Source organism: Neoarius graeffei, chromosome 28, assembly GCF_027579695.1.
Source record: "Neoarius graeffei isolate fNeoGra1 chromosome 28, fNeoGra1.pri, whole genome shotgun sequence".
NCBI lineage: Eukaryota > Metazoa > Chordata > Actinopteri > Siluriformes > Ariidae > Neoarius > Neoarius graeffei.
The window spans coordinates 729,615-755,524 of record NC_083596.1 but is presented as its reverse complement, the minus strand read 5'-3'; the positions used below and the strand labels follow the sequence as shown (position 1 = coordinate 755,524).

At 42.4% G+C, this 25,910-nt stretch overlaps 3 protein-coding genes across 5 annotated transcripts in view; 1 reads left to right on the top strand and 2 right to left on the bottom strand.

Annotated features, from left to right (window-relative positions):
* The window catches only part of slc25a15b (solute carrier family 25 member 15b), an 8,327-nt gene extending 3,646 nt beyond the window's left edge, over window positions 1-4,681 (bottom strand). The window contains exons 1-4 of the mRNA XM_060912175.1: window positions 4,658-4,681; window positions 3,974-4,073; window positions 2,888-3,146; window positions 485-622 (exon numbers count right to left, since the gene is read on the bottom strand). Of these exons, the coding sequence (XP_060768158.1) occupies window positions 485-622; window positions 2,888-3,146; window positions 3,974-4,073; window positions 4,658-4,681 (521 nt within the window). The remainder of the gene's footprint in view (window positions 1-484; window positions 623-2,887; window positions 3,147-3,973; window positions 4,074-4,657) is intronic.
* Window positions 4,682-6,248: 1,567 nt separating this feature from the next.
* mrps31 (mitochondrial ribosomal protein S31) lies at window positions 6,249-16,769 on the top strand. Its single transcript, XM_060912689.1, has 7 exons — window positions 6,249-6,398; window positions 6,777-7,259; window positions 7,626-7,778; window positions 15,326-15,472; window positions 15,568-15,638; window positions 15,751-15,894; window positions 16,171-16,769. The coding sequence occupies exons 1-7, from the start codon at window positions 6,283-6,285 to the stop codon at window positions 16,395-16,397; spliced, it is 1,341 nt and encodes a 446-aa protein (XP_060768672.1). The 5' UTR covers window positions 6,249-6,282; the 3' UTR covers window positions 16,398-16,769.
* si:ch211-114c12.2 (uncharacterized protein LOC336578 homolog) lies at window positions 16,760-22,985 on the bottom strand. 3 transcript variants are annotated; one of them, XM_060912686.1, is made up of 10 exons: window positions 22,682-22,985; window positions 22,034-22,093; window positions 21,288-21,947; window positions 20,201-20,860; window positions 17,997-18,124; window positions 17,861-17,915; window positions 17,725-17,773; window positions 17,583-17,618; window positions 17,307-17,465; window positions 16,760-17,124 (listed from the first exon to the last, which is right to left on the bottom strand). In XM_060912686.1, exons 2-9 carry the CDS (start codon window positions 22,072-22,074, stop codon window positions 17,319-17,321), a joined length of 1,776 nt encoding a protein of 591 aa, XP_060768669.1. In that variant the 5' UTR covers window positions 22,075-22,093; window positions 22,682-22,985; the 3' UTR covers window positions 16,760-17,124; window positions 17,307-17,318. The 3 variants fall into 3 exon arrangements, with proteins under 3 accessions (XP_060768669.1, XP_060768671.1, XP_060768670.1); XM_060912688.1 differs by having other exon boundaries at window positions 17,583-17,615; XM_060912687.1 differs by having other exon boundaries at window positions 22,894-22,976.
* Between the last annotated feature and the right edge of the window lie 2,925 nt (window positions 22,986-25,910).

Sequence of the window (25,910 nt, the reverse complement as noted above, 5' to 3'; positions counted from 1 at the left end):
CTTTTTTTACAGTGTACATACAGAATCTGATGTAAACTTTCAATACATTGTGACTGGCGGCCATGCAGTGCCACTCTGAGCGTTCTGATTGGCCGGTGATCAGCACTGCAGAGTGTCTGCAGAGATCAGATTACTGCTCACAAACTGCAGATATCTCTAAAGACAAAACAGCAACCATTTTACAGGACTCTGTGTGTGTGTGTGTGTGTGTGTGTGTGTGTGTGTGTGTGTGTGTGAGATCATTTATAAAAAGTTATAAAGCAAGCAGTTACACCGATGCTACACTCTGAGAATGAAGTTCAGTGAAGTTCAGATGATGATGAGTTGTGTTTATTGTGAATCTGGATATAAACACTGTTTATTAAAGTTCAGTGCCTCAGTAAAAAGTGACTGATCACAACGCTCTTCCAAGATGTCAGGGCAGGTACTGTAGACAGGTACATGATGTAATGAAATAAAGAGAAGTCGAGGGAAAGTGTGTTACGTGTGAGCGGACGTGATCTTCCCTGAGGAGGCCATTTCACTCATCACCTGCAGTCTGCACTTCACTAACTCCGTCGGGCACAAAACGAAGGAGGAAAAGAAGGAGGCTACAGATCCAGCGCACGCCTTTTGGACATCACTGCAGAGAGACAGACAGGCAGAAGCGGTGCATTGTGGGTATTTTGGACTCACTTTCCTGCTGTATATGAGTTAAACACGACGCCTCTCCACTGTGAACTGAAACATCAACACTGAGGGGTAGGACTCCAAAAACACACACTATGGAGTGTAGAAACTGTGTTGTCTTGTTCCAGTATCCCAGAATTTCACTCTTCTTTGTCTTATACACTTTAAAGGCGTCGTGTGGTAATTTTAGCAATCAGGCTATATCATGTGTCAAAATGTCGGGTTTGGTGGGTAATTCAAGCCCCTCGGTTTCCCGCGATCTCAGTGTCACGATGCGCCCGCTACAAGCATTTAAAGTTGACGCGCACAGCCAAATTTAGGCAGCCAGCCGTTAACTAGGTCAACTTATGCTGCGTTCATGTGCTATGGGAATTATGGTAAATACCAAACGCCGACATGGAAAGCACACATGAACGCCCCCTCTTGTGGTATTTTCCACTGGGCAACTCGTAGAAAATTTTGATACACGAGTTGCCGAGATGAGATGAACTTTAACCTTTTCAACATGGCAGCGAGCGGTACAAGACACTTGAATGTTAAGCATTGTACGCTACTAAAGTTTTTTTTTTACTAGTACTAGTGGGTAGTTTTTGGTGTCTATGCAATGTTGCGTCATTAACAAGTGTAATATAATACGTTAGAAATCCGTTTCCTTTAAAAATGTGTTGTTATGGTTTGTTTTTACCTATCCAGAGCAGACGCTATTGCTAACGATAGCTAACTAACTATTGCTTGAATCTGGTCCACCATCTTTAATTTGTCAACAACAACAAAAGCATGTGAACACAACACACTGGTAAATACCACTTCCCAACTGGAAAATATCATCTTCCCATAGCACATGAACGCAGCATTATGTGTGACGTCATACCAGTAACCTCCCTTGGGTGATGCTGGCCTGTCGCCATGTTTTCTCTATAGCGTGCGTTTACCAGAGTTGTTTACATTGTGGATTTTGTGGATTTATTCAGTTTGTGGATAGTTTTGAACACTCAAAACACTATGAAATGATGTATTAATATTCTGTGATACAAAATGCCTAATCGGTGTATTGTGTTTGGCTGTAACAACGAACACTGAACACTATTTGTGACTGTTGTTATCAATGGATCTGATTTCAAGGTCATGGCTAGGTATTGATAGAAAAAAATTATTTTTTTAAAAACACATGTTTTAAGTGTTTCTATGTATCAATCATTAATTGTACAAAATGATTTTCATACATTTATGTATTTGTCGTATCTTTCTTTGTCACATGAAGTGTTGTCTTGATAACACATGTGGCACATAATTTTAGCAAATGGATGACAGAAGATTAATTGAAAGATTTATGCCACAGAGCTGCCTTTAACTAATAATTATCACTTATTACTGACGATTGTACGTTTACTAAACAATACAATACAAAGCTCAATACTCCCAGCCTATAACATACTGAATATCAAGTTAAAATCAACCGCAATAAAAGGAAAATGATGAAAACTGGAATATCAAGGGGTCTACTGTATCAGAAGGCCCACTGCATTTCGTGAGATCACAAGCTGTCAAGTTGCTAGAATTCAATCTTTCTAGCTATACTTTCACCCCTACAGCTATCAGTATTACACATAATCATAGATTAATCACACAGCATTCTAATTCAAGTGAAAATGGTCTTTAAAAATACACACAAGTAGTGATTTAGTCAGAGAAACCAACCAAAACAAGTCTTCAAGTCGCCGGTCTTCTTCATTCTCGTCTTCGTTTCTGTCGTCGTCAGAACTGTCCTCATTTTCTTCTGAAGATGAGCGCTCAGGTTCAAATCTGTAAGGCTGGATACCACCAGGACATTCAGCTGTCAAAATCTCTACTTGTGGGCCATTTTCTTCTTCTGTATCGGTAAAATCAAAGCTAATTTCCTCAGCATCGCTCCTATTTTCTGGTGTGTCGGCCATTGCAACTGCACCGAGTGGTTACTGGTATGACGTCACGCAGCTGTTCCATTGACCGAGAGGGGGCGCTGCGAACGCGGGAAATTTCAAGTGATGGGCATGACCAAATAAGGACCGATTACAACCGCGGGAAGCTTTTGAAAAATCGACGGTCAATTTATTTCGAATCTCGAAAGCATTCTGGTGCAGAATAATGCGACTTTTATCGCCACTGTGTGACGCCTTTAAATTATCTCAATCTTCATCCCAAACGTCTTCCTCCAGCCTGTTCCCTGTCAGCGCCTCACCTGAGGGCGGCATTCCTGTCGAGGCCACACACTCGCCGCACCATCTGCTGGCAGAAGCCGTAGCACATGAAGAGCACTGCGTTCTCGCTCATGTTGGCCATCAGAGCGGGTGTGGTCCCCTGGTACAGCCCCCTGATACCCACCTGCCTGTAGGTGGAGACCAAACAGTGCAGAAAACCCCGATAGAGAGACGGAAACAACTGCATCTTCACCTTCACTGTGTCCAGCGACTGTCCACTCAACACACACGCCATCCCTCCTGCACAGGAAGAGAGAGGGAGACAGACAGAGAGACAGACAGACAGAGAGAGACAGAATCTGAACCATGAATCTGACTCCTGCAGGAAACTCCTGTGGATGTTCTATCAGTCTGTGGTCACCAGTGTCCTGTTTTACACCGTGGTGTGCTGGGGGGGGGCAGCACATCCAAGAAGGACACATCCAGGCTGGACAAACTGATCAGGCGGGCCGGCTCTGTGGTCGGCGTGAAGCTGGACTCTCTGGTGATGGTGGCAGAGAAGAGGTCTATGGACAAACTATTGAACATCATGGACGATGCCAGTCACCCTCTGCACACCGTCATCAGCAACCAGAGGAGCCTGTTCAGTGACAGAATGCTCCTTCCCAAGTGCAGGACGAACAGACTTAAAAACTCCTTCATCCCTCACGCCATCAGACTGAACAACTCCTCTCTGGGGGGGAGGAGGGGGAACAGGAGGACAGAGGACGGGAAGGAGCAGTAGCCTAGCCTGACAATAAGCAATACTGGACAATGTGCCATATAATGTGCAATATCTCTCCTGCTGGCCCCTCCCCCTTTCCTCTCTTCCCCATATCTTAATCTTTTTATATTTGTATATGTAAATACTTAATTTAATTTATCGAGAAGTTTTCTCTATTTTCTATTCTCTGTTTATCTGTAATGATGCTGCTGGAATCTTAATTTCCCTGAGGGAACCCTCCTAAAGGGATCAATAAAGTTCAAACTAATCTAATCTAATCTAATCTAATCTAATCTAATCATTAATTTGACTCGTGAGTCACTGATTCCTGATCCAGACTCTCAGGAGTGTGTGCGGTCAGTACCTACAGCTCCAGCAGTCAGGTCTATAACAGCCTGCAGGGTGGGGTAAGGAGATGTTGCTATAGCAACCACGAACCACTGTAGCGAATCAGCTTTCTGTATCTAATGGAGCTGAAGAGAGAGACAGAGAGAGAGAGAGACAGAGAGAGAAGCTCAGTTTTACAGTGTGAATGTTCCTGAGTACATTTTTAGATATTTGTTCCTTTAATATTTCATTTTAGTGATAAAGTTAGAACTCAGGAAGAGGAAAACAATGAGAATCAATTATCTAACGGATCTGTGGACGAAGTGTGCATTCGTTATTTGTTTTGAAAAAAATCCATGTATAGAAACTGTTCAAAACATTTTTGGTTTAAATGTGACCCAAAAAACCCCACCCTGTTTTTTCCTCCTTTACTTGTTTTTCATCATTTCAGATTCATTTTCAGGATAAAATCAGTGAAGTATCCTGAACCACGTGGGTGTGTTACACAGCTGCAGAATTCCCAGCTTTGATTTTATACAGATACAAAACAGAAGAGAAAAACTGATCAGGGTCAAAGGTCATGTGGTGAAGGAGAGGTCAGACAGGTTAGTTTAATGCTGTGTTATTTATTTCAGCAGATATCTGTGATAAAATGATGACAACATTATTCTCATACTGATAATCTGTTTGTTGAATATTTTTCTCAAATTGTTTACATCACCAGCGACACCTGCGTTATAAACATCTATAACGTAATTATATAATTAGTCTTATGGCTTTTATTCTTATAATTCTGAATTATAATAAATTTGTCTAATGTCACATCTCTCCTGTATAGATCCGAGGTCCTGTGCTCGTTTATCAAAACCCATAAACATTATTAATTCACCAGATAATGCAAAGTTTCATATAAGACCTTTATTATCCCACAGTGGGGAAATTTCCTGTTTGCAGCAGCACAGCGGAGAGCAGCAGAGGAGACAGATCAAGCCACACAAGTTTAAAAAAAAAATATATATATATATATATATATATATATATATATATATATATATGAATTATTAAGTAGATGAAACACACTTATTGCACATATAAGGTGGTCGTAACACACACACACACACACACTATATATATATATATATATATATATATATATATATATATATATATATATGCAAATCAGCATGCATTAATACACACATTCCAGAACCAATCAGAACCTGAGTACAGTTCAGTACAGAACACACAGTACAGAGGTGAAGATGATGATGATGATGAAATAAAACTCGAGTTGAATTCCTCTTCCGGTCGCGCTGTTGCATCAGTTTAAAGTGATGGCCGGCTCTTCCCTCCATTTCCTTTTCCTGTTCTTGTTCCACGTGGAGTGCGCGTGCGGCACACATTTTTTTTTTAACCTTTTTTTTATTTCCCAAAACATTCAAAATACAAACAAATAGAGCACCATATATATACACAGATCCAAAAACATCAAAGCAGTAAAACACACACATAGCAATAAAGTAAAAAATATGAACAAGAAAGGGGCTACTTAACTATCTTTACATATGTTAATCGAGTAAATCAAAGTCATCCAAAAAGGATATAAAATAACCAACATCCTTATTTTCTCGGCACACATAAAAAACAGCCGCTCATCAGCGGTAGCGGAAGTGACTCCATTACAGGCGCGAGGATTTACATCAAACTACATTTCCCACAATCCATCCGTCTCAGAAAAAGAAGCTCGCGCGACAAAATAGTGATGTTTCTTGGCGATCATTTCAGCTTGTTACCCCTTTAAGTCATAATTTCGATAAATTAAGAGCGACAACATCGAATATTCGAGCAAAAAATAAAAGCGCGTTGTCGGTTTGTTTGCTAACGAACGCTTAACATCCGCGAATCCCGGATGAGACCGTGAGCTCTGATTGGTCAGGATCACTTCCCCATCACGGATATGTAATTTATAAAATGAACTAGAAAAATAAACTAATTTATCATTTCATCTCTTTATTTCGAAAATATATTTAGAAACATCCAATGTGTCCAAAAATATCATTAATCCACACAAGCTCACCCAGCATCGATTTAACTAATCTGATGAGGATTTACTGAAAACAAACAAACAAAAACAGGTAGATTCAGAAAAAACATTAAATTATGATGATCAAATTCGTGTTTAGAAAATAATTATAAACTATAAATTATTAATCTCGTGGTGTTTGGATCACTGTTCTTGAAATGATTTCTCTGTAACACCGGAACCTTTACTCCGGGTCATGTAGCTGACGGACACTTTCAGCCGCTGGACCCGGAAGTGTGCATGCGCGACATTGAAGAGCAGTGATGTTGAGAAGAGCTTTATTTTCTCTTTATCAGGGAAGAATAGCGGCGAATCACACACGTGATCCGAGACTGCGGCCCCCAAAATGCACGGACAGAGTTTCCGGTTCCGGTCTGAGGTAAGTTTATTGTGATTTTTTGTGATTTTCAGTAGCGAGATTAAAAGTTGACACTGAAGCATTTACTGCAGCTCTGATCCGTGCAGCAGTCCAGCAGTCCCACCTCCACTTCCTGCAGTGCAGTAAAAATCCCTCACAGAACCTTGTAGTCTACTTGGCTAGAGCAAGTGCACTACAGAGGGTACAACAGTGCAGTGTGTCCAAAAAGGACAGTTTGGAATTAACTGCACTGCATGAGGGATGAAAGAAGGGCTTCGGCTCCCTCCTAGAGGTCCAGCAGGGACATTAAAAGTCCAACTGGATAATTTCTGCTAAAGGCTGGTGGTTTTGTCTGTTTGACGCTCCTTGTCTAAAGTACACTTTGGCTCCTCACTCTAGGCCCTGCCTAGTGAATCACAGAGTGTTTGGGACGAGTGGAGCAAGTCTGTGTGAGCAGAAGAAAGATGGAGAGAGGACTGAGGAGCCGCAGGTGGAGTCCAGGGTGAGGGACGATGTTGAGGATGACCGTGTGAAGTGTGAGGTGAAAGTCGGAGGCTTGGAGAAGAGCGATGAAGCCTTAGTGAAGGCATTGTGTGACAAATCAGCAGAAGGAAAAGAGACCAGACCAGAGGTGATGAGTCAGAACACAGCTGAAATACCGGTGTCTGACCCGACATCAGCGGTGGCGCAGAAAACAGCGGAGAAGACGGGAAAACAGGGTCTCCTGGAGCTGCTGGGGGCCATGAAGGTGGACACAACAACCAAAACCAAGCTGAAATCCTTCAGGAAGGTGACAAGTGAACAAGAGAGTGTGGGGAAGCTGAAGAGAGTGGTGATGGAGAAAACGAGCAACATGTTTCAGCAAGCTACAGCATCACACAGGTGAGACCTACAGCAGCTCTCAGTCCATCTCATAAAACAGTAATAATTCACTAAATACATAAATTAATCACGTCTTTTACATTCGACATTCCGCAGCGTTTCAATGAAAGCAGCACAGAAACGGGGGGGGGGGGGGGAACCCCGCTGAAACTCCAGCTGAAACTCCAGCTAATGGACTGGGGTTAACCAGATCCCTGAGAGCTAAGAACCACCCCTATTGGGCATGGCAGAATATGCTAATGAGCACACTTGTCAGAGAAACTAGCCCCACCCACTTTACATAAAAAAGGCAAAAAGTAGAAACTGAAAAATCGCTAATTATTTAAGTGAGAAGTTCTCTCTAAAGTGTGTGTGTGTGTGTTTCAGTGCGTCTCTGAGTCCTGAGCTGGTTGCTGCTGCCTCTGCCGCTGCGTCCACGCTTCCTGATCGCTCTCGAGCTGAATCTGAACTCCTGAAGCAGCTGCGTAAACATGAAGCCGTGTCCGAGGAGAAGAGACGCACCGAGACACAGAACATCGGGTGAGATCACCACAACATCTCCACCAACACATCACTGTAACGTTGTGAGGCGGTGAAGTGTTTTCTGGACTTTATTCAAACATTTAAAGTTTTACTTCAAATACTGACTTCACTTTCATCACGCTGCACATCAGTACATCACACCAAAAGTCCTGCCCACACTGTTTGATTGACAGGTCTACATCATTGGCAATGAAAATACAAGCATGATCAAAGGGTTTTGTTTTTGTATTTACAATTTTAATTTTGACGCCTTTAAACTCATGTGCATCACAGTGCAGCTGCAGGAGAACACTGGAACTGAATGATCTGAAATTACACGCTTATATCTTAACTTTCAAAATTAATTTACATTTCTAGTTTGGACTTCCGGGTATGGCGGCCACCGAGGGAGACGTGCTTCGTGCTGTTCTGCCGTAGCCATTAACATTTCTACTAAAAACACTCGCAATTATAACTTAACTTGGTAATATAAGGTGAGCGTGGATATTGTAATGTCGAAGGCTGCCAGTGTAAGTAAAGGAAAAAGTAAACCATCAAAGCAGCCGAAGCTACCTGACTACCGTGTTAGTGGTGATGCGTGGAAAGCTGACGAGGACATGGCGGAGGACGAGGCTAGCAAAGGGGAGACACTCGGAGGGGCGACGGCGGAAGCAGTGCTGGCTGCTATAAGCTGCATGAAAACTGAGTTGACTTCAAGATTTGATGGAGTTATGGCAGCGTTAGAAAATATGAGGAGGGAGATAAATGAGTGCACAGAGCGAGTGTCGCAGACCGAGCTACGGATATCAACCGCCGAGGACGACGTAGTTGGTTTGCAGGCCAAAGTCCGCACACTGGAGTCAAAAAAATAAAACTTTGGAGGACAAGCTTTTGGACTTGGAAACCAGATCCCGCTTAAATAACTTGAGCCTGGCGGGTCTGCCGGAGGGCGCCGAGGGACGGGACCCGTGCTCCTTTTTGGAGAAGTGGATCCTGGAAGTACTGGATGCTGCGGCTAATATCGAACGGGCACATCGAATCGGGCCAGCGAGGGACCCAAAGGCGCCACCGAGAACACTTATAATGAAGTTTCTCAATTACAAGGACAAGCGGGCAGTTATGGAAGCTGAAAGGGCTAAAAGGGACATCCGCCACAAGGAACAGCAAGTACGGTTTTACACTGACTTGGCTACGGGGATACACCAGCTGAGGAAGAACTTCGACCCAATCCACCAGGAGCTGCGCAACTTAGGAATCCGACATGGAGTGATTCACCCCGCCAGACTGCGGATAACACATAAAGACCGGACTTGTACTTTTCAAACGCCAGCAGAAGCCTGAGAGTTTGTCAGGAAGATCAAGGCCGACACCGGCGGGAGTTAGAATTAAATGGTTGAGCATTTGAAGACGGTAATAGAATACCTGAATTATGGTGCTGAAAATCACTATCATAAATTCGGCTTAACCTGCGTTCTGAAGGCGTATCGGTATTTTGAAGGTAATTTCAGTTACAGTATATTATTCACAGTGCATAAGTCTCCACTTTGTGATGAGGCTGTAATGTGGGCCTTGGTATCAAGTGCATATGTTGAATCACAGGCTCATCTCATCTCATTATCTGTAGCCGCTTTATCCTTCTACAGGGTCGCAGGCGAGCTGGATCCTATCCCAGCTGACTACGGGCGAAAGGCGGGGTTCACCCTGGACAAGTCGCCAGGTCATCACAGGGCTGACACATAGACACAGACAACCATTCACACTCACATTCACACCTACGCTCAATTTAGAGTCACCAGTTAACCTAACCTGCATGTCTTTGGACTGTGGGGGAAACCAGAGCACCCGGAGGAAACCCACGCGGACACGGGGAGAACATGCAAACTCCACACAGAAAGGCCCTCGCCGGCCACGGGGCTCGAACCCAGGACCTTCTTGCTGTGAGGCGACAGCGCTAACCACTACACCACCGTGCCGCCCCTGAATCACAGGCTTTCACAGAAAAACCCCGCACACTCTAAAATACGCTGGGCTTTTGAACATTCACATTAAGCTTGGGATGCATTTGATTTGTGGAGCATATTTGATAAATAAAAACCGCTGCTGGGTGTAGACTAAAAACAAACACGCTACATATGTTGCAGGCGAGTGTTAATTATTGTTATAACGGCAGAGATTATTTTTTTCGGTTAGAGGATAGCAGAGTGGTTTGACTGATCCTCATTAAGTGTGGAACAGATTGCGATATCGGGAGTCAAGATGTCTTCAGGGGCTCCTGTGAAAGTGGGAAAGGGGAAGTAGTTCATGTTTAGTGTGTTGGATATATGTTCAAGAATCCATGTTTGTTATGCTCCTCCGTAAGGGTTTTTCTTCTCATATTGCAAGGTAATCTATCATTGTCCCTTGTTAAAGATGTCTCAAGGAGTAAACCTTAACTTTTGTTTCTTGGAACTGCAGAGGTCTACAACAAATTAGAAAAGTTAAACAAGTCATGAATAAAATAAAGGAAATGGACTCAAATAGTGTTTCTACAAGAAACGCATCTCTTAGGAAAGGATACTATTAGGATACGGCAGAGATGGCACGGTAGCGTGTATACAGCATCATTCTCATCCCAGGCCAGAGGAGTTATGACCCTCATTCATAAAACCGTCCCATTTCAAGTGAAAAATGTAATTAAGGATACATTTGGAAGGCATTTAATCATCCAGGGCTCTCTAGTGTCAGAAAACTTAAACTTGGTAAATTTATATGGCCCGAATACAGACGATCCTAGTTATTTTGTAAATCTGTTCCTTACTCTCTCAACACTTGCAGGACATTACGTAATAGCAGGGGATTTAAACTGTACTTTGAGTCCTAGTATGGACAGATTTACAGGAGTAGATCAATCTCATAATAGGAGTAGAGCAGTTATTCATCGCTTTATTAACGAATACAGCCTGTTAGATATTTGGAGAGAATTGAGACCACATGGCAAAACCTACTCTTGCTACTCAAACACATTTAAGTCAAACTCTCGTATTGATTATTTTTTAATCTCCTCATAACTGCGATCCAAAATTCATGACAGCTTCTCTGATATCATGATCTCAGATCACGCCCCATGTTGTATATGTGGATAAAAAATTGACAAAAGACCCAGCGAGATGGCACTTTCATCACACATGGTTACAAGGTGAAGAATTTGTAAAATATACAGGAAAACAAATAGAAGAGTTTTTTGAACACAACACCACACAAACTTCTGCTAGTATAAAGTGGGAAGCATTTAAAGCTTTCCTAAGAGGACATATTATCAGTTATACAGGTTCAAAATCAAAACCGGCGCGTGAGGAGAGGGTACGATTGGAATCTAGAATAAAGACTCTCCAGGAAAAAGTTTGAGAAAAGTGACCCACAAATGGAAAGCGAATTAGTGATTCTGAGGGCTGAATATGATGAGCTGTCTGCTTCTAGAGCTGCCGCGAGTCTAAAGCAATCGTTCTTTCAAAGGTCAAAGGTAAATGTATTGTCCCCAAGGGGCAATTATTTGTGCAGACAGGACAAGACACACAAAAATACAGCAAAAACATAAAATACCCACAATACTAAAACACAGTAATAAATAAAACTAAAAAAAAAATACATTTAAAATAATTCAGACAAATTATTTAAAATGGAGATGGAAGATGGGATAAAAGAATTCCTGAGTCTATTTGACCTACAGCTGGGCATGGAGTACCTGCGGCCTGAGGGGAGTAGCTTGAACTGGCAAGACGAGGGGTGGCTAGAATCAGCTGCAATAGATTGGGCCTTCTTTGCCACTCTGTTTGAATAGAATTGGGAGAGAGTGGGGAAGTTGAGGCCAGCAATCTTGCTACATGTCTTGACAATGCTCTCTAGTCGGTTTTTGTTTCTCATAGACAAACAACCAAACCAGCAGATAAAACAGAAGGTTAAAACAGGAATAAAACATTCTCATAAAAGTGGGATCAATGTTAAAATTTCTCAATTTGCGATAAAAGTACATGCGCTGATGGGCTTTGGCACATACAGCCTCAGAGTGTGATTCAAAACATAACTTGCTGTCAATTATTGTGCCAAGGTACTTGTACTCTTGTACTATCTCAACAAGTTGACCATCTATGGTAGTAGACGGAAGAGGGGGGCACTTTTTCCTAAAATCAATGACTAATTCTTTGGTCTTGGAGACATTTATGTTTAAAAAGGAGCGCTCTCTACACCAATCGCTGAAATCCTGCACTACTGGTCCATGTTCAATCACACTTTCATCCAGAAGAGAGACAATCTGACTTCCATCATATTGGGAACGGCATTCATTTGTATATAAAACAAAGAGGAGAGGACACATCCTTTGAACACGGTGACAAAGCGGGTAAATTATTAGCATGGCAGATTAGACAACTGGAAACCAAAACATCAATTACAACCATTACATCTAATGGGGAAGACATAGTGGACCCTTTAGAAATTAACGATGCCTTTACAGGCTACTATAAAGAATTATATGATACTAAAAACGAGATCAACGTGCAAAATCTGAACAGTTTTCTAGATGAACTATCTCTATACCCAAGTTACCTAACAATGATGATGAAGATCTGGAGATGGAAATTACTGCACAGGAAATGGGGCATGCCATTGATAATATGACGTCAGGAAAAAGGGCGGGACCAGATGGTCTCCCAATCGATCTATATAAAAAATTCAAAAATAAGTTGCTAATACCACTTTTGGAAATGTTTCTAGAGGCATTTCACAGAGGCAGTTTTCCACCCTCTATGAATAGTGCTTTAATTACTTTACTGCCAAAATCAGGTAAACCTTCTAACAAGTGTGAAAACATGAGACCAGTAAGTTTGCTAAATTCTGACCTTAAAATACGATGTAAACTGCTGGCAATACGCTTACAAAAGTTAATGCCAGATATTATTAATAGAGATCAAAATGGATTTATAACAGGAAGGCAGGGTTTTCACAATGTAAGAAGAGTATTGAACATTATTCATACAAACAGAGAAATGCCAGGTGCAGCACTCTTCTCATCAGATGCGGAAAAGGCCTTCGATAGGGTCGAATAGCCTCATCTTTTCAATGTTTTAGAAAGGTTTGGAATTGGAAGTAATTTTATAAACTGGGTTAGGGTGTTATATAAAAATTATACTGCAGAAATCTTGACAAATAGAAATATTTCAAAACCAATAAAAATCAGTAAAGGGTGCCGGCGAGGTTGCCCATCATCTCCTTTATTGTTCATACTAGCAACTGAACCTCTTGCAATCAGAGTACGTTCACATCAGCGGTTTTGTGGTATAACAGTGGGGCCGACAGAACATAGAATATCCTTATATGCTGATGATGTTATTCTATTTATATCTAATTTAAACAAAACAATACCGGTTGTGTTACAGCTAATTAAAACATTTGGTGATATTTCGGGATATAAGGTGAATAACACAGTCTTCTATATTACTACTCAACTCCAAATGAAAGAAAGAATCCAATTCCAAGTGTAATTCAATTTAATGTTGTAGATCAGTTTAAATATTTGGGGGTACAGATTATGCCAAGACTGGAAAACATTGTTGAAGCTAATTATGAACCTTTAATGATGGAAATTAATGAATCAATCGATAGATGGATGTCACTACCAGTATCTATAATTGGGAGAATTCATATTTTAAAAATGAATATACTGCCGAAGCTACTCGATCTATTTCAAAATATTCCTCTGCCACCTCCTCCAGACTTTTTCTCAAAAACTAAAAATATGTTTGAGAGATTTATATGGAAGAATAGGAGAGCGAGACTTCATGTGTCTGTTATATTTGCCATATGATCGAGGGGGCTTAAAGTGTCCAAACTTAATGTGGTATTACTGGGCTGCACAGCTGAGGTCTGTTATGTTCTACTTTTCAGCAAATGAGCCTCCATATTGGACTGAAATGGAGTCTCATGGTCTGGCGTTGCCTCTTCCCTCATACATGTACTCAGACGCAGTAAAAAGACTAAAGAAACAAACTAAAAACCCAATAGTAAAGCGTATGTTAAAGATGTGGTATGATGATCAAAAATACTTAAAGGAACAGCATACATTATCTGAATATAGTCCAGTATGGGGTAATCGCTTCTTTGTACCAGGGAGAGCGGATGCAGCGTTTAAATTGTGGCACTCTAAGGGATTTAAAATGGTCCACGATCTTTACTTGTCAGACTCAGATATTATGATGTCTTTTGAGGAGTTGAGCTTTAAGTTTGGCCTCAACAGGAAACATTTTTTCACGTACCTTCAGCTTAGAAGCTTTGTTAAAGCAAATCAAAATAATTCCCTGACTAGACCCCCACATTCACCCTTGGAGGAAATTATGATAAAGAACAGTTTAAGAAAGGGTATCATATCAGAGGTTTACAGGTTGCTGACATCTTATTCATCAGATAATGCCCAGTATAAGTTGAATACATGGAAGGAAGATTTGCAATTAGAAGTTTCAGATGGGGATTGGAAAGCAGCCTGTGCTGAGGCTCACACTGTCTATAAATACACGTCTTAAACTTGTACAGTACAAATGGTTAATGCGTGACACTGGTAGATTTAAATAGATATAATAATAATGTCCCAGATGTATGCATAAAATGTATGGAATCCAGAGGTACTCTGTTTCATTGCATTTGGCAATGCAGAAAGATGAAAATATTCTGGGAAGAGGTAAGAGCTATAGTCGAGAAGATTATCTCAAAACAAATCTTACTGGATCCTAAACTTATTTTTGTTGAGCTTATACCCAGAGAAACAGAACTACAGTAGGAATGAGCGGGCATTTATAGACCTCAGCTTGCTTTATGCTAAGAAATGTGTTGCATTATTGTGGAAAAAGATTTACAGACCAAGTACTACTCAACGGATAAGACAGATGTTAGCAAGCCTTCCATTAGAGAGAATAACTTGCATGTTAAAGGCTAAACGGCATGTATTTGAGGACATGCGGAGCCCTTTCATCAACTGCATGAAGGACTTGGATTTAACAGGCGAAGAAGTGGACGACTAGTCTTTGTGGACAATGCAGATCCCAATTTTGTAAGACTTGTATTGTTTTTCTATATATGTGTTTTAATTTACATTAATTACAAACAATACTCGATTGTATATAGATTACCATCTTTGACAGGAGGAGCGTTCTTGTTTTGAGTGTTATGTTTTGTTCTGCTTTTACGTCTGTCTCTAAGTAAATGCAGCGATCTACAGTGTGGAAGTTGAATGAAGATGTATGAATGTAAAGGCTGTATGTAAGTGTTAAACTGAAAATAAAATAAATATTGTGGAAAAATTATAGTTTGGAAAATGCAGGTGTAATTTGTTCTGATTAATATCCAAATAAACTCCTGCGTTTAGTTTAAATTTTTAGAATTCAGAATCAGCAGCTGAAGCCTTAATTTCTTGTTAGAAATAAAATATTTTTAATCCTTTGTCATTTCAGTTCCTAAGTTTAATAAATAAACTATTTTGGTTTTGTTAGAAACTGTAATCAGAGTTGTGTATTTATTTATTAAATGTGTTTTTCCCTCAGGAGCATCATCGCTGATATGAAAGTGGGGAAGAAGCCGGTTGGCCGACTGAACAGCTGGCCAGCCAATCAGATCCGGTTTGATGATGATGGGCGGGGCTACACACATGACCGTGGCATTACAGGAGAGCTGGCCGAAATCCGCAGAAGGTAAAAGTCCACCAGAACCAACATGTGGACCGGGTCTGATACAGCACTCAGCTGCTCGGGATTCACTTGCGTGTGTGTGTGTGTGTGTGTAACAGGAATTCTGCTTTTACTGCAAAGAGGCTGAACATCTTCAGTGCTGCAGATCAGAACACACAAAGTGACCTGGGTAATTAATATTAATTTTCTAGAATTAATGCCAAATTATAAGTTTATTAGAAACTATTACCAATTTAAATATTGATCACTCGGGAATTCTAACAAAGCTTTACTGTGTTCAGTGGTAGGGCCCTCCCTGTGGGACTCTGATTTAGCCAATCAAATCGTCCGGGCGGTGAATCAGAGACCTCGTAACGGGTTTGAGGAAATGATCCAGTGGACGAGGGAAGGAAAACTGTGGTCATATCCCATCGACAACCAGGCAGGTGAGTGGGGTTTAAATAAATCACTTCTGTGATGTCATGGAGAGCAGCAGCCAGTCAGATGCAGGGCGGTGTTCGCTAGGAGATGCTGTCAGTACAGTAGTGTGGGGTTTAGGATACAAAGCTCCACCCCTCTGTAAAGACATTAAACAGTGACGGAAATAAACTTAAATTGGTGTGAAATTCTCTGCAGAGTTATGGAGTAAGAAGTCATTTAGGGATTTGGTTCAGCCTGTGAGCTGATGAACAGCTGTAAAAGGGTGTGTCTCTCTCTCTCAGGAATGAAGGAGGAGGTGAAGGTGCCGTTTCATGAGCATGTCTTCCTGCAGCGCCACCTGGAGGACGGTTTTCCTCAGCATGGCCCCGTCAGACACTTCATGGAGCTAGTGGTCACTGGACTGTCCAAGAACCACCATCTCACTGTCACTGAAAAACTGGAGCACATCGCCTGGTTCCGAGACTACTTCCTGCAGAAACAGGAAATCCTCAGCGAGGCTGAGGCATGACTGTCCTCGTCTGGCCTACATGTTACCGTAGAAACATGCACAGGGTCCTGCCTACTTCACTGCTAAACTAGAAGCTCTGCACTTCAGTTCACTGTTAGCAGAAAACTAAAGGAGGAAAACTTTCGACTCGGTCCATGAGCAGGCGGAGTACCGTGGACGGTTTATTCCGTGAGACTGTGTGTGTAATTACTGACGGCGTTTATCCCCTGCTGAGCGGCGCGGGTTAGCACGCTCACGGAAGGATAAAAGTCTCCAGTATGAAGTTACTCCAGTCAAGGCGCAGTGTCTGAAGTGCAACATTGATAAAGGGAAGCAGCTTCAGTATTTTATTAAACGACTGAATGAATAAAGGATTCATCTGATGACACAAAAGTTCCAGTTTTATTGAAATCTCTATAAACAATGTACACGATTAGAGCTGTACAAAGAGCTTTAAAGATCAAAAGGATGTGAACTAAAAACTCATTAAACTTCAGATCGTTACTGCCAGCTTCACACTAAATCACAGCTTCAGCTCCCTAAAAAACCAAAAACCACTCACTCTTCTGTACATCACCACAACTCAGTGCACACGCGTGAGAGAGAGAACTGAAGCATGAATAAAAGTATTAAAGTAAACTTTGGAAGCTGTGATATGATTCACACAGAATAATAACTGGAGGGAGGGAGGGAGGGAGGGAGGTGGAGAATGACAGACGCTCTTGTGCTCTACACCACAGCCAGGCATCTGCAGAGAGAGAAATGTTAAAACTTAGAAGGTTAAAGTGTAAGACGTGTGTGTGGGCTTTGCTTTGGATTGTATTAAAGCAGCGTTATTTAATTTCCTCTAATTCAGTACCGTCTTCTCAGGAGTGTTTCAAGTGCGTCAAGAATTGTCCGATATCGTAAACGAGTCTCAGAGTAACTCACTTAGTTTAGGTTTCACCAGCGGCGGTAGCTCGTAGCCTGGCGTGGGTGGGGCGGGGCTTTGTGGCGGAGCGTCTGCATGTTCCTGTACTTGGTCATGATGCTCTGACTTTTCCTGAACACGGGTTTCTGGTGGAGCGGAGGACGCGTGAGGACAGTGGCCTTACAGGGGAAAAGAAAACTTTCGTTTTATAAATCACAAGTGTGAAGAATCATGAATGTGGTATGAACAGATCACACTGCCCCCTAACAGCCTGGAAGAGAAACTGCAACATTTACCATCAGTGGTCTCCGGAAAACGCCATCAGGACCCTTCTGGAGTACAGGAGTAAGACAGCAGACACACACACACACACAAATTCAGCTGTGCACTTAACAGGGAACAGGTTCTTGTTCTTTCAGTTGGGTCGAGATGTTTTACCTGAAAAGGACCGGGCTTCCGTAGCGGTTTTCCTGGAGCATCCATTGGCCTGCAACAACCCCAACAAAAGATTTCAGCATCATGGATAAAAACAGACAGTGTGTGCGCGCGTGTGTGTAAAATGGGATCAGTGTACCGTCTCTGCTTCTGGTCACGTGCTGAACTTCCAAAGCGGTGATTTAGATTCCCACCTGAATAAAAACATTCATTTGAAGTAAAAACTTCATGATATCAGAGTTTAACATGGCGGTGTTTATATTTCTTATTTTTACCAGTTTTATGATGGGACATTCTGCTCTTCCATGATGTGCTGCTCTTAGGACTTGAGCTTCGAGTTCCAGCTTCCCAATGAGAAACCACGACCATGTCATGGGCCAGCTGTCGGTCTAATGGCGAAGAGCTGGAAGAGTCCGTGTTTAAAAAGAAAAAAAAACCCCAGTTAAACAGTCACAGAAGGTGGACATAAATAACAAATAAACCGACAGCAGTGGCACGACTTCCTGTTTGGAATTAAATACAGCAGACAGAAAGGACATCACCATGCATTTTTATACAATTAAATCACGTGTACCTTTGCTGTGAACGGAAGAGCAACTGCTCAGACAATAATACTGAAGTCACAAAGCCTTTACTGTAATAAATAAAAATAAAAAACGGTAAATAACTAGAGATGGATCGCTGCTAGGGTACTTACAGCAAAGCTAGCCCATCATCTCCATGCTTCAGTTTCAATTGGTAGATTAGTTTTCTCTCATTCACTCAGGATTTTAACCGTTTTCTTGCTCTAAGTGAATAATCGACAGACGAATCGTACGTGAAGGAGTTTCACTCTTAAAACTTGATCATCCAGATCATCTTTGCTTTAATTTTTCCATCCATATGACACATTCCTCCTCCTCCTGGAAGTGGTTTTTGGTGTGTGGTGTTCGATCCAAAGCCTTGTTTCCAGTTTATTCCCAGTATTTTATTCCCAGTGTGTTAGATCATCTTTATCTCTGGAGCACCTCAGAAGAAATTCCACACAGGTAAAACTGGCAAAACGTTTCACTCGGTCATATTTCGGTGAGGGTGGGATCTTACAGCCGTTTTCCTCTGCAGGTTGAAGAACAACTTGTAGTCAAGACATTTTTGATGGACGTCAATGCATTCTAATAGAGCCAAGAGCTTTTCTCAATATTTCTTCAGAGGAACCAGCCACTTCTGAATATTTCTTCTTTCAGAATTGTTCATCTAAGGAATGTAGTGGTTTTGGAAGAAATCCAAAGCAATCATCTGAGCAATGAGCTGGGCTCTGAACATTTCTTCAAAAGGAGATTCTGAGGAACATGCTGGTTTTTGAACACCTAGAGTTAGGGTTCATAAGAAACCACTGAAGAACCAGCCATTTTGAACACTTCAGAGCTCGACATCTGAGGAATGAGGTGGGATTTTTTAGAATATTTCTTTGAAGGTAATCAATCAGAGAAACCAGCTGGGTGTATTTTTTTAAATCACTTCTTCAGAAGTGATCATCTGAGAAAAGAGCCTGTGGATCCAATTCCAGTAACCTTCTGTTAGGTGCAGTAACCCGTTTTGATGAGACACTTGGCCAGTTATGATTTCAAACAACTGGGTAGAATTCCTAGCTTGAGCTGCCAATCTTGGTACCTTCTAAACAACACAAATGGTTGTTTTGTCGTCACAATGGTGGCAGAATTTCAGTAGTAGTAGTAGTAGTGATTGCTGTCTCGATAGCAAATATGGTAGAAATTCCAGGATCTGATGGTTTGTTTTGCAACTCAGAGGAAAGGCATCTTCCTGGTCAAACTCCAGGAGTCCTGTAGGAACTGAAGGTTCTGGAACGCACATACTGTTCCTCCTCTCCTTACAGGGAATTCAGAGATCTTCTTGCCAGATCTTCCAGGGTGGCATGTAGAGACGCAACCAACTGCAGTTTGCCAAAACTTTAACCAACTTCATCCTTCTGTCAACATGACTGAAATTCTTGGATTCTCTTTTGTTCCAGAAGCACCGTTAGGGGGAACTTGTTGGAGATAGTTATGTAACTGTACCTGAATTTAGACATGCGGAGCCTCGCTAATCTGAGCTATCGTTCAGGTGAAAGGAAGGAAGTTGAGATTGTGGAGAGGCTCTCTGAGGGTTTATAACCTTTAACAGATCACTGTGTGTCTGGGCCTGACTGTGATTGAGGTAAACGTCATGAAACCTTTTCAGACTGACTTTTTTTTGAGGTGGTATGAATTAGACAGCACTTCTGGTACTTTCCCCCTTCTATATCCCTGCGTTAATGTTAAGGACAGAAGGTTACACATCTTAGAGGTCATTCAGGTGAGGAGTAAAGAAGCCTCTACTGGTGTTTCTCATGTGAACAGGGTGATGCCCCTTTGGTGAAAGCAGTGCCAGAGACAAACAGGGAAGCTTGGAACCTTCTAAACATCACGCAGCCATTGCCACAGTGTGAGGGGAGATACCGTACCTGCGTGCTCGTACAGAGCGCCGGGATTCCACCTGTGTCTCGGAGTCCATTTCAGGATCGGCAGATTTGGAGTTGGTGCCTGTAGGTGACTCGCGAGACGGCTGCCTCTTCACACTTTTCTTCAGAGCAAGCTTGCGAAGCGGGAGTCTGGAAGATTTGCCTACATGCTCCGCTTCCTGCATCTTGTTCCTCTGCAGCTTGTCTGAAGGCCTGGGCCTCGGTGGAGGCATTTTAAACTGTGTGATGGATTCCGCTCTGAACTTGTGCCCCTTCAACAGCCGGGACTTTTCCTTCAGGGACAAGCCGCGACCTCCAAAACCTTTAAGGGGCATCGGTCGTCCTGGCATCTCTTTACGGAAACGTTTGGGCGGTCCGTGCTCGAGCTCATGCAGTGGTGGCCGTCCCAGTTCCTGTATCCTCCTCTTCATAGGGCGCATGGGAGGCCTCTCCTGCAGGCGTGGAGGGAATCTGGAAGATGAGTTGGAGGAAGACGGTTGACCAGATTTCCATGAAGGAGATCTGTAAGGGGGGCGAGGGTACAGGTTACCACCTTCCCTACGTGGCCACTCAGAGGCGTGGTGCCAAGGCCTTCCTCTCCCTCTCCCTCGCCCTCTGCCGGCATCTCCATACTGCTTCCGTGGCTCTCGCTCTGTAGACCACCTGCATATCCATCACAAACAATACAAACAAGTGGGTTATAAAGCCAGCTCCTGCTGCTTGCACAGGGTTAGGGGCATTTCTTAATTTTTATTATTCTACATCCAGCCCCAAACCTGCTGAATGCCACAGGGGCGTGGTACAAAACGGGACTCGTTATAAAAGCCTCAAAGGGTATGTAACACTTTCTCCATAATGACTGGATGACTTCTAAAGGGACCTCTTTTTTTATTAATTAGATCCTTTTTGCAAACTTTACCCCAAGCAAAACAAATGAAGTAAAAGGTACTGTAGAGTGGAGGGGGATTAACATTTATCTCCCTGTTGTGTTGACTTCTGACCCTAATACTTGTTTATTTATACCGCCCCTGTATCTCTACCATTATATCACCATCAACCAGCCTGCACGGGTCAGCCATGATTCCTGTACCTCTCTGGATATGGGTTCCTCTCATGGAACACTCTGGGTTTTCTCTGGGGAAAGTCAGAGGGTCTGGGCTCCCCGTTGGGGTGAGGGTAACCCCCTGGGCCATTCCAACGATGCCCTTCGTGGGCCGGACGCCCAAGGGTCCTCTCCCTGGGGCTTGGTTGCCTTCCAGAACCCCAGCTCCTCTCCTGCTCATGGGGAGAGTTTTGGTATCGTTGCGGGGCTCGGAAAGAGTTATGTGGCGACGGACCCCTGCGATCTGATGGAGGGCTGTGGAAATATCGGGAAGAAGGATAAACATGGCTGGAATGGTTTGACTGGAAGGGCCTGTGGTGGCCTGATGGTCCATGAGGGGAATGGCGGTGTTGGACAGTAGGAGGGCGATTTGAGCGGGATGGGGAGGACCTCCTGCGGCCACGCTGAGAATCCTGAGACATGGGGTACGGTCTGAAGTTATCCTGGTTCTGAGGCGTCCAGTGTCCATGCGATCTCGCTCTCGGTTCTCCCATCAGAGGTCTCTTGTCCCTGGGGTAAGGTGAATGTCCTCTGCTGCTGCCCTCTCTCCAGCTGGGAGGGGCCTTACCTGAGGGGCCTCGAAATCCCCGAGAAGAGGGGCCCAATCGCCCTCCATGGTGCTCACTGTGACTGCTATCAGAGAAGGATCTGAAAAACAACAACGGAGACAAACACTGAGACGCCAATACAAAGATAGTGATAAAGTGTTCCAGGGACTGAGATAAAAGGAGTACCTCTGTCTGGAACGAGGAGAACCTGAGTGAGGTCTCACCATCTTCACGCTGCTCACGTTCCTGGAGACATGGAAATAAAGACAGGACACAGAAATAAAGCTCACTTTGGGGAAAAACAAACAAACAAACAAACAAAATATTATTCATGAGGACAATAATGGGAAGAAATGCCAGAAGTCTGGCGAGAGAGAACAGGACCAGGGGCTTCTTACAGAAACCAAGGATTAGGTGTAATGGAGGAAAAGTAATAATAACAAAATTCTCAGAAACGATACCAAGACAACTAAACAGGAAGTAAACAAAAAAAAAGAAAATACGCAAAATCTCAATTCAATTAGACTACTATTAATACACAATGTCCCAGTTTGGAAAATAAACATCGTTGAAAACTCCAAAAGAAACACACTAAAGGAAAAATGAAATATTAAAAACATGCACGCGCTGTTATTATTATTATAACTGTGTGTGGAGACGAAGCGAAAGCAGGCCAGCTAAACTAGCCGAGCAAACTCCACCCTTTACAATCAGTCGTGTATAAATTCACACCAGCACTTCGACATGTTTTAAAAATGAACTTTTCACTAATTAAAACTCGTTAACATTTTTGCTAACCTAAGAAATCTCCTTTACTTTGCATGAAGTACTCACCCAAGGTTACTGGAGAAGCTAACGCTAAAGCACCGCTAGCAAACCGCTAGTTCAGCTAGCAAAAAGAGCTAGCGCCTTCGCAAAACCTTCTTAACCGTAATCTTATTCACCTTGTTGCAAATATTCGTTTAAAATTAATGTAAATATGTAAATTAACACAGGTTAAATCAATGTTTTAAATATAGCGTCGTAAATTTAACTTATATTTTTGCCTTTGTGTCCATAGTGTGTCGACGCTGAAGCTTCACAGAACTGCAAACCTTCTGCGCCGTAATTTTCCCCCACCTACATTCCGAGGAAACCTGCCTCCTCAAAGGCGATTGGACAGGCCAACTGTCCATTTATAAAATATAATCGGGAGGATGCATTTAGCCAATCCTAGTCCAGGAGACGTGCTGCTGTCAGCCAATCCAAACGCGCGAAAGGCGGGATTTGGTAAAATGGCCAGCCTGGGGGTTGGGGTGAGGAATAATGTCCTCGGACAGCTGGTTGATGCTGAGGTGACGACAAATCAAAATGGCGCCTGAAAATGGTGGGGGGTGTGGAAGAGGGTGTGAACCTGATCTCAGATCAGATTCACTGTCCCAGTTTACTCGGAATGAGGGAATATTGGCGCAGTGGACTGACTCCGGGTCAGTGTGAGCACTACATTTCTCCCTGATGATAAAGCTTCAGCTGCTGAGTTCCGTCAGTCAGAGAGGAGCTTTAAATAAACCCCAGCAGCGCTCTGAGGGGAGAAGCAAAACAATTCCCGAGTCAGTCATCAAACTTAATCTGTCCAAAGCATTTTTAACCTCACTTTCACCCGGCTGAGGAGATTAAATCAGATCCTCAGGACAGAAAGTGAAGATAGTGAAGATAGTCCATCAGTCACAGCAGTGTTTACACAACATACACATTACAGCTTTATTAACAGTGTGTTCATAAAGTTATTAACATTCTCAAGACAAACTCTGTGTGTAGTGCATTCACTCTATATACCAGTGGCGGCTGGTAGTCTTTCAAACAGGGGAGGCTGGTCGGTTACGATATTTCCAGATTTAAAAAGAAAAAACACATCGGTTTTGCCCATACTCTTGCCTCTGATCTGGCTGATTGTTGGCAGCGTCACAAACTGTGAAATAACAGGTTCTTTTGGCCCATTAGCCTACTGTCCAATATACATGATGGTGGTGTTGGGGGGGAGGGGTATATTTTAACATTTTATATTTTAAAATTGTGGCATGTTGTTTAAAAATTGATCATTATTGAAAGCAGCTCTTTGTCAGGAACCTCAGCAGTAACAGCAGAGTGTTCTGGAATAGGCACAAGCACTGACCTTGGGGAGCCAAACATAGAGCTGGGGGCCACACATTTCATTCAATGACACTTTCCCTATATTTTACTTATTTTGACTGAGAAATGTTTTATCGAGGCGGCACGGTGGTGTAGTGGTTAGCGCTGTTGCCTCACAGCAAGAAGGTCCGGGTTCGAGCCCCGGGGCCGGCGAGGGCCTTTCTGTGTGGAGTTTGCATGTTCTCCCCGTGTCTGCGTGGGTTTCCTCCGGGTGCTCCGGTTTCCCCCACAGTCCAAAGACATGCAGGTTAGGTTAACTGGTGACTCTAAATTGAGCGTAGGTGTGAATGTGAGTGTGAACGGTTGTCTGTGTCTATGTGTCAGCCCTGTGATGACCTGGCGACTTGTCCAGGGTGAACCCCGCCTTTCGCCCGTAGTCAGCTGGGATAGGCTCCAGCTCGCCTGCGACCCTGTAGAAGGATAAAGCGGCTAGAGATAATGAGATGAGATGAGATGTTTTATCGACAATTTTGATAACCCTTCACTTTTAATCCAGGTCTGTAGTGTGAAATGTTCTCGGCTGTGTTTTTGTTTAAAAATGTTTTCCGAATTGTAGCTGTGTTTAATTCATATCCAGAGAAATATATATTCCAATATAATATACTCAGCATAAACATTTTAAATAGATTCTATATTTTTGGTCCATCCATGACATATTACTAAAGTAGCCTATTTACTGTTGTTGATGTGGGTCACTTGCTGTTAGCCAATTCACTTTCTCGTACCAGGAGAGCTGAAAGGAACGAGTATTATTCCCTACCTTTTTCACCAAGTCAGTTTGAGGCGTTGGTCTACCCTGCTCTTTAATTTTAATTTTTTCCTCGAAAGGAAGACTGGCAAATGGCTTCGCCAAAATTAAATCAGCAATGCTTGGCCTCTGTGCGCAGCTTTCTTGCTAGCTGACTAGCCCCCTCAAGTTCAAGTTCAGTCACTCAAATAAACGAAATTTCTGGAACTAAGATAGCAAACTTGACAACACTATATTTACACTTTATTTACAATGAAAATATATACAAACTAAAAAAGCTGGTAGAAACCGTATGTAATGAATGAAATCGAAATGTAAGCTGATCTCTTACAATACACCACAGCACTTGCGAATCCGCATGTGACTGAACTGAGATTCACCGCTGCCTGTCTATATTTGAAACGAGCTGTCAATCAAAGAAAATATCCGCCGCTTTCACCAATCACCAGTCTCCTCGCAGAAAGCTTTGCCATGTCCCTCCCACTGTGAGGCTGGGAGTCCGTGGGCGGGCGTTTTCGCAGTATTTGTCCAATAACCGTCTTGCATTTTGAGATTGAAAGCACAGAGCTCCCAAATGCCATTGAAGTGCACTGAGGCTGGGCTGCATCGCGCTGTCACGAGGGGGAAAAACTCACGCACACATTAGGCGAACTGGGGAAAGTTATAACGGAATGATTTTGCACTGTAGTTGGGTTGAGCACATATATTTCTATGATTCTGGATCTGAAATAGCAATGTTATAAGGTCGGCTATAACATAAGCCTAGCGCAATTCATCCTACACGATGTTCGTCATTTTTAGAGGAGGCTGAGCCTCCCTCGCTGTCTTAGAGCAATCGCCCGTGCTATATACAATCACTTATTTTCAGATAATAATTAAATAATAATGCCATAATGTCATTTCTATATCTAAATTCAGATTATAATACAGTAGTTATATATTTAATTAATATTTTCTTAAAATTAATAAATAGGATTTTAGTGTATTATATCCAAGTTTAAAAAAATTTTACATACATTTTATGTATTTTTATTTATAGTTGCACATTTTACTATTTAAAAATGTACTATTATTATTATTATTATTATTAAGCTGATCACCATTGTACTTTCAGAAAAGATTAGTATTTTTTACATTTTAGTTATG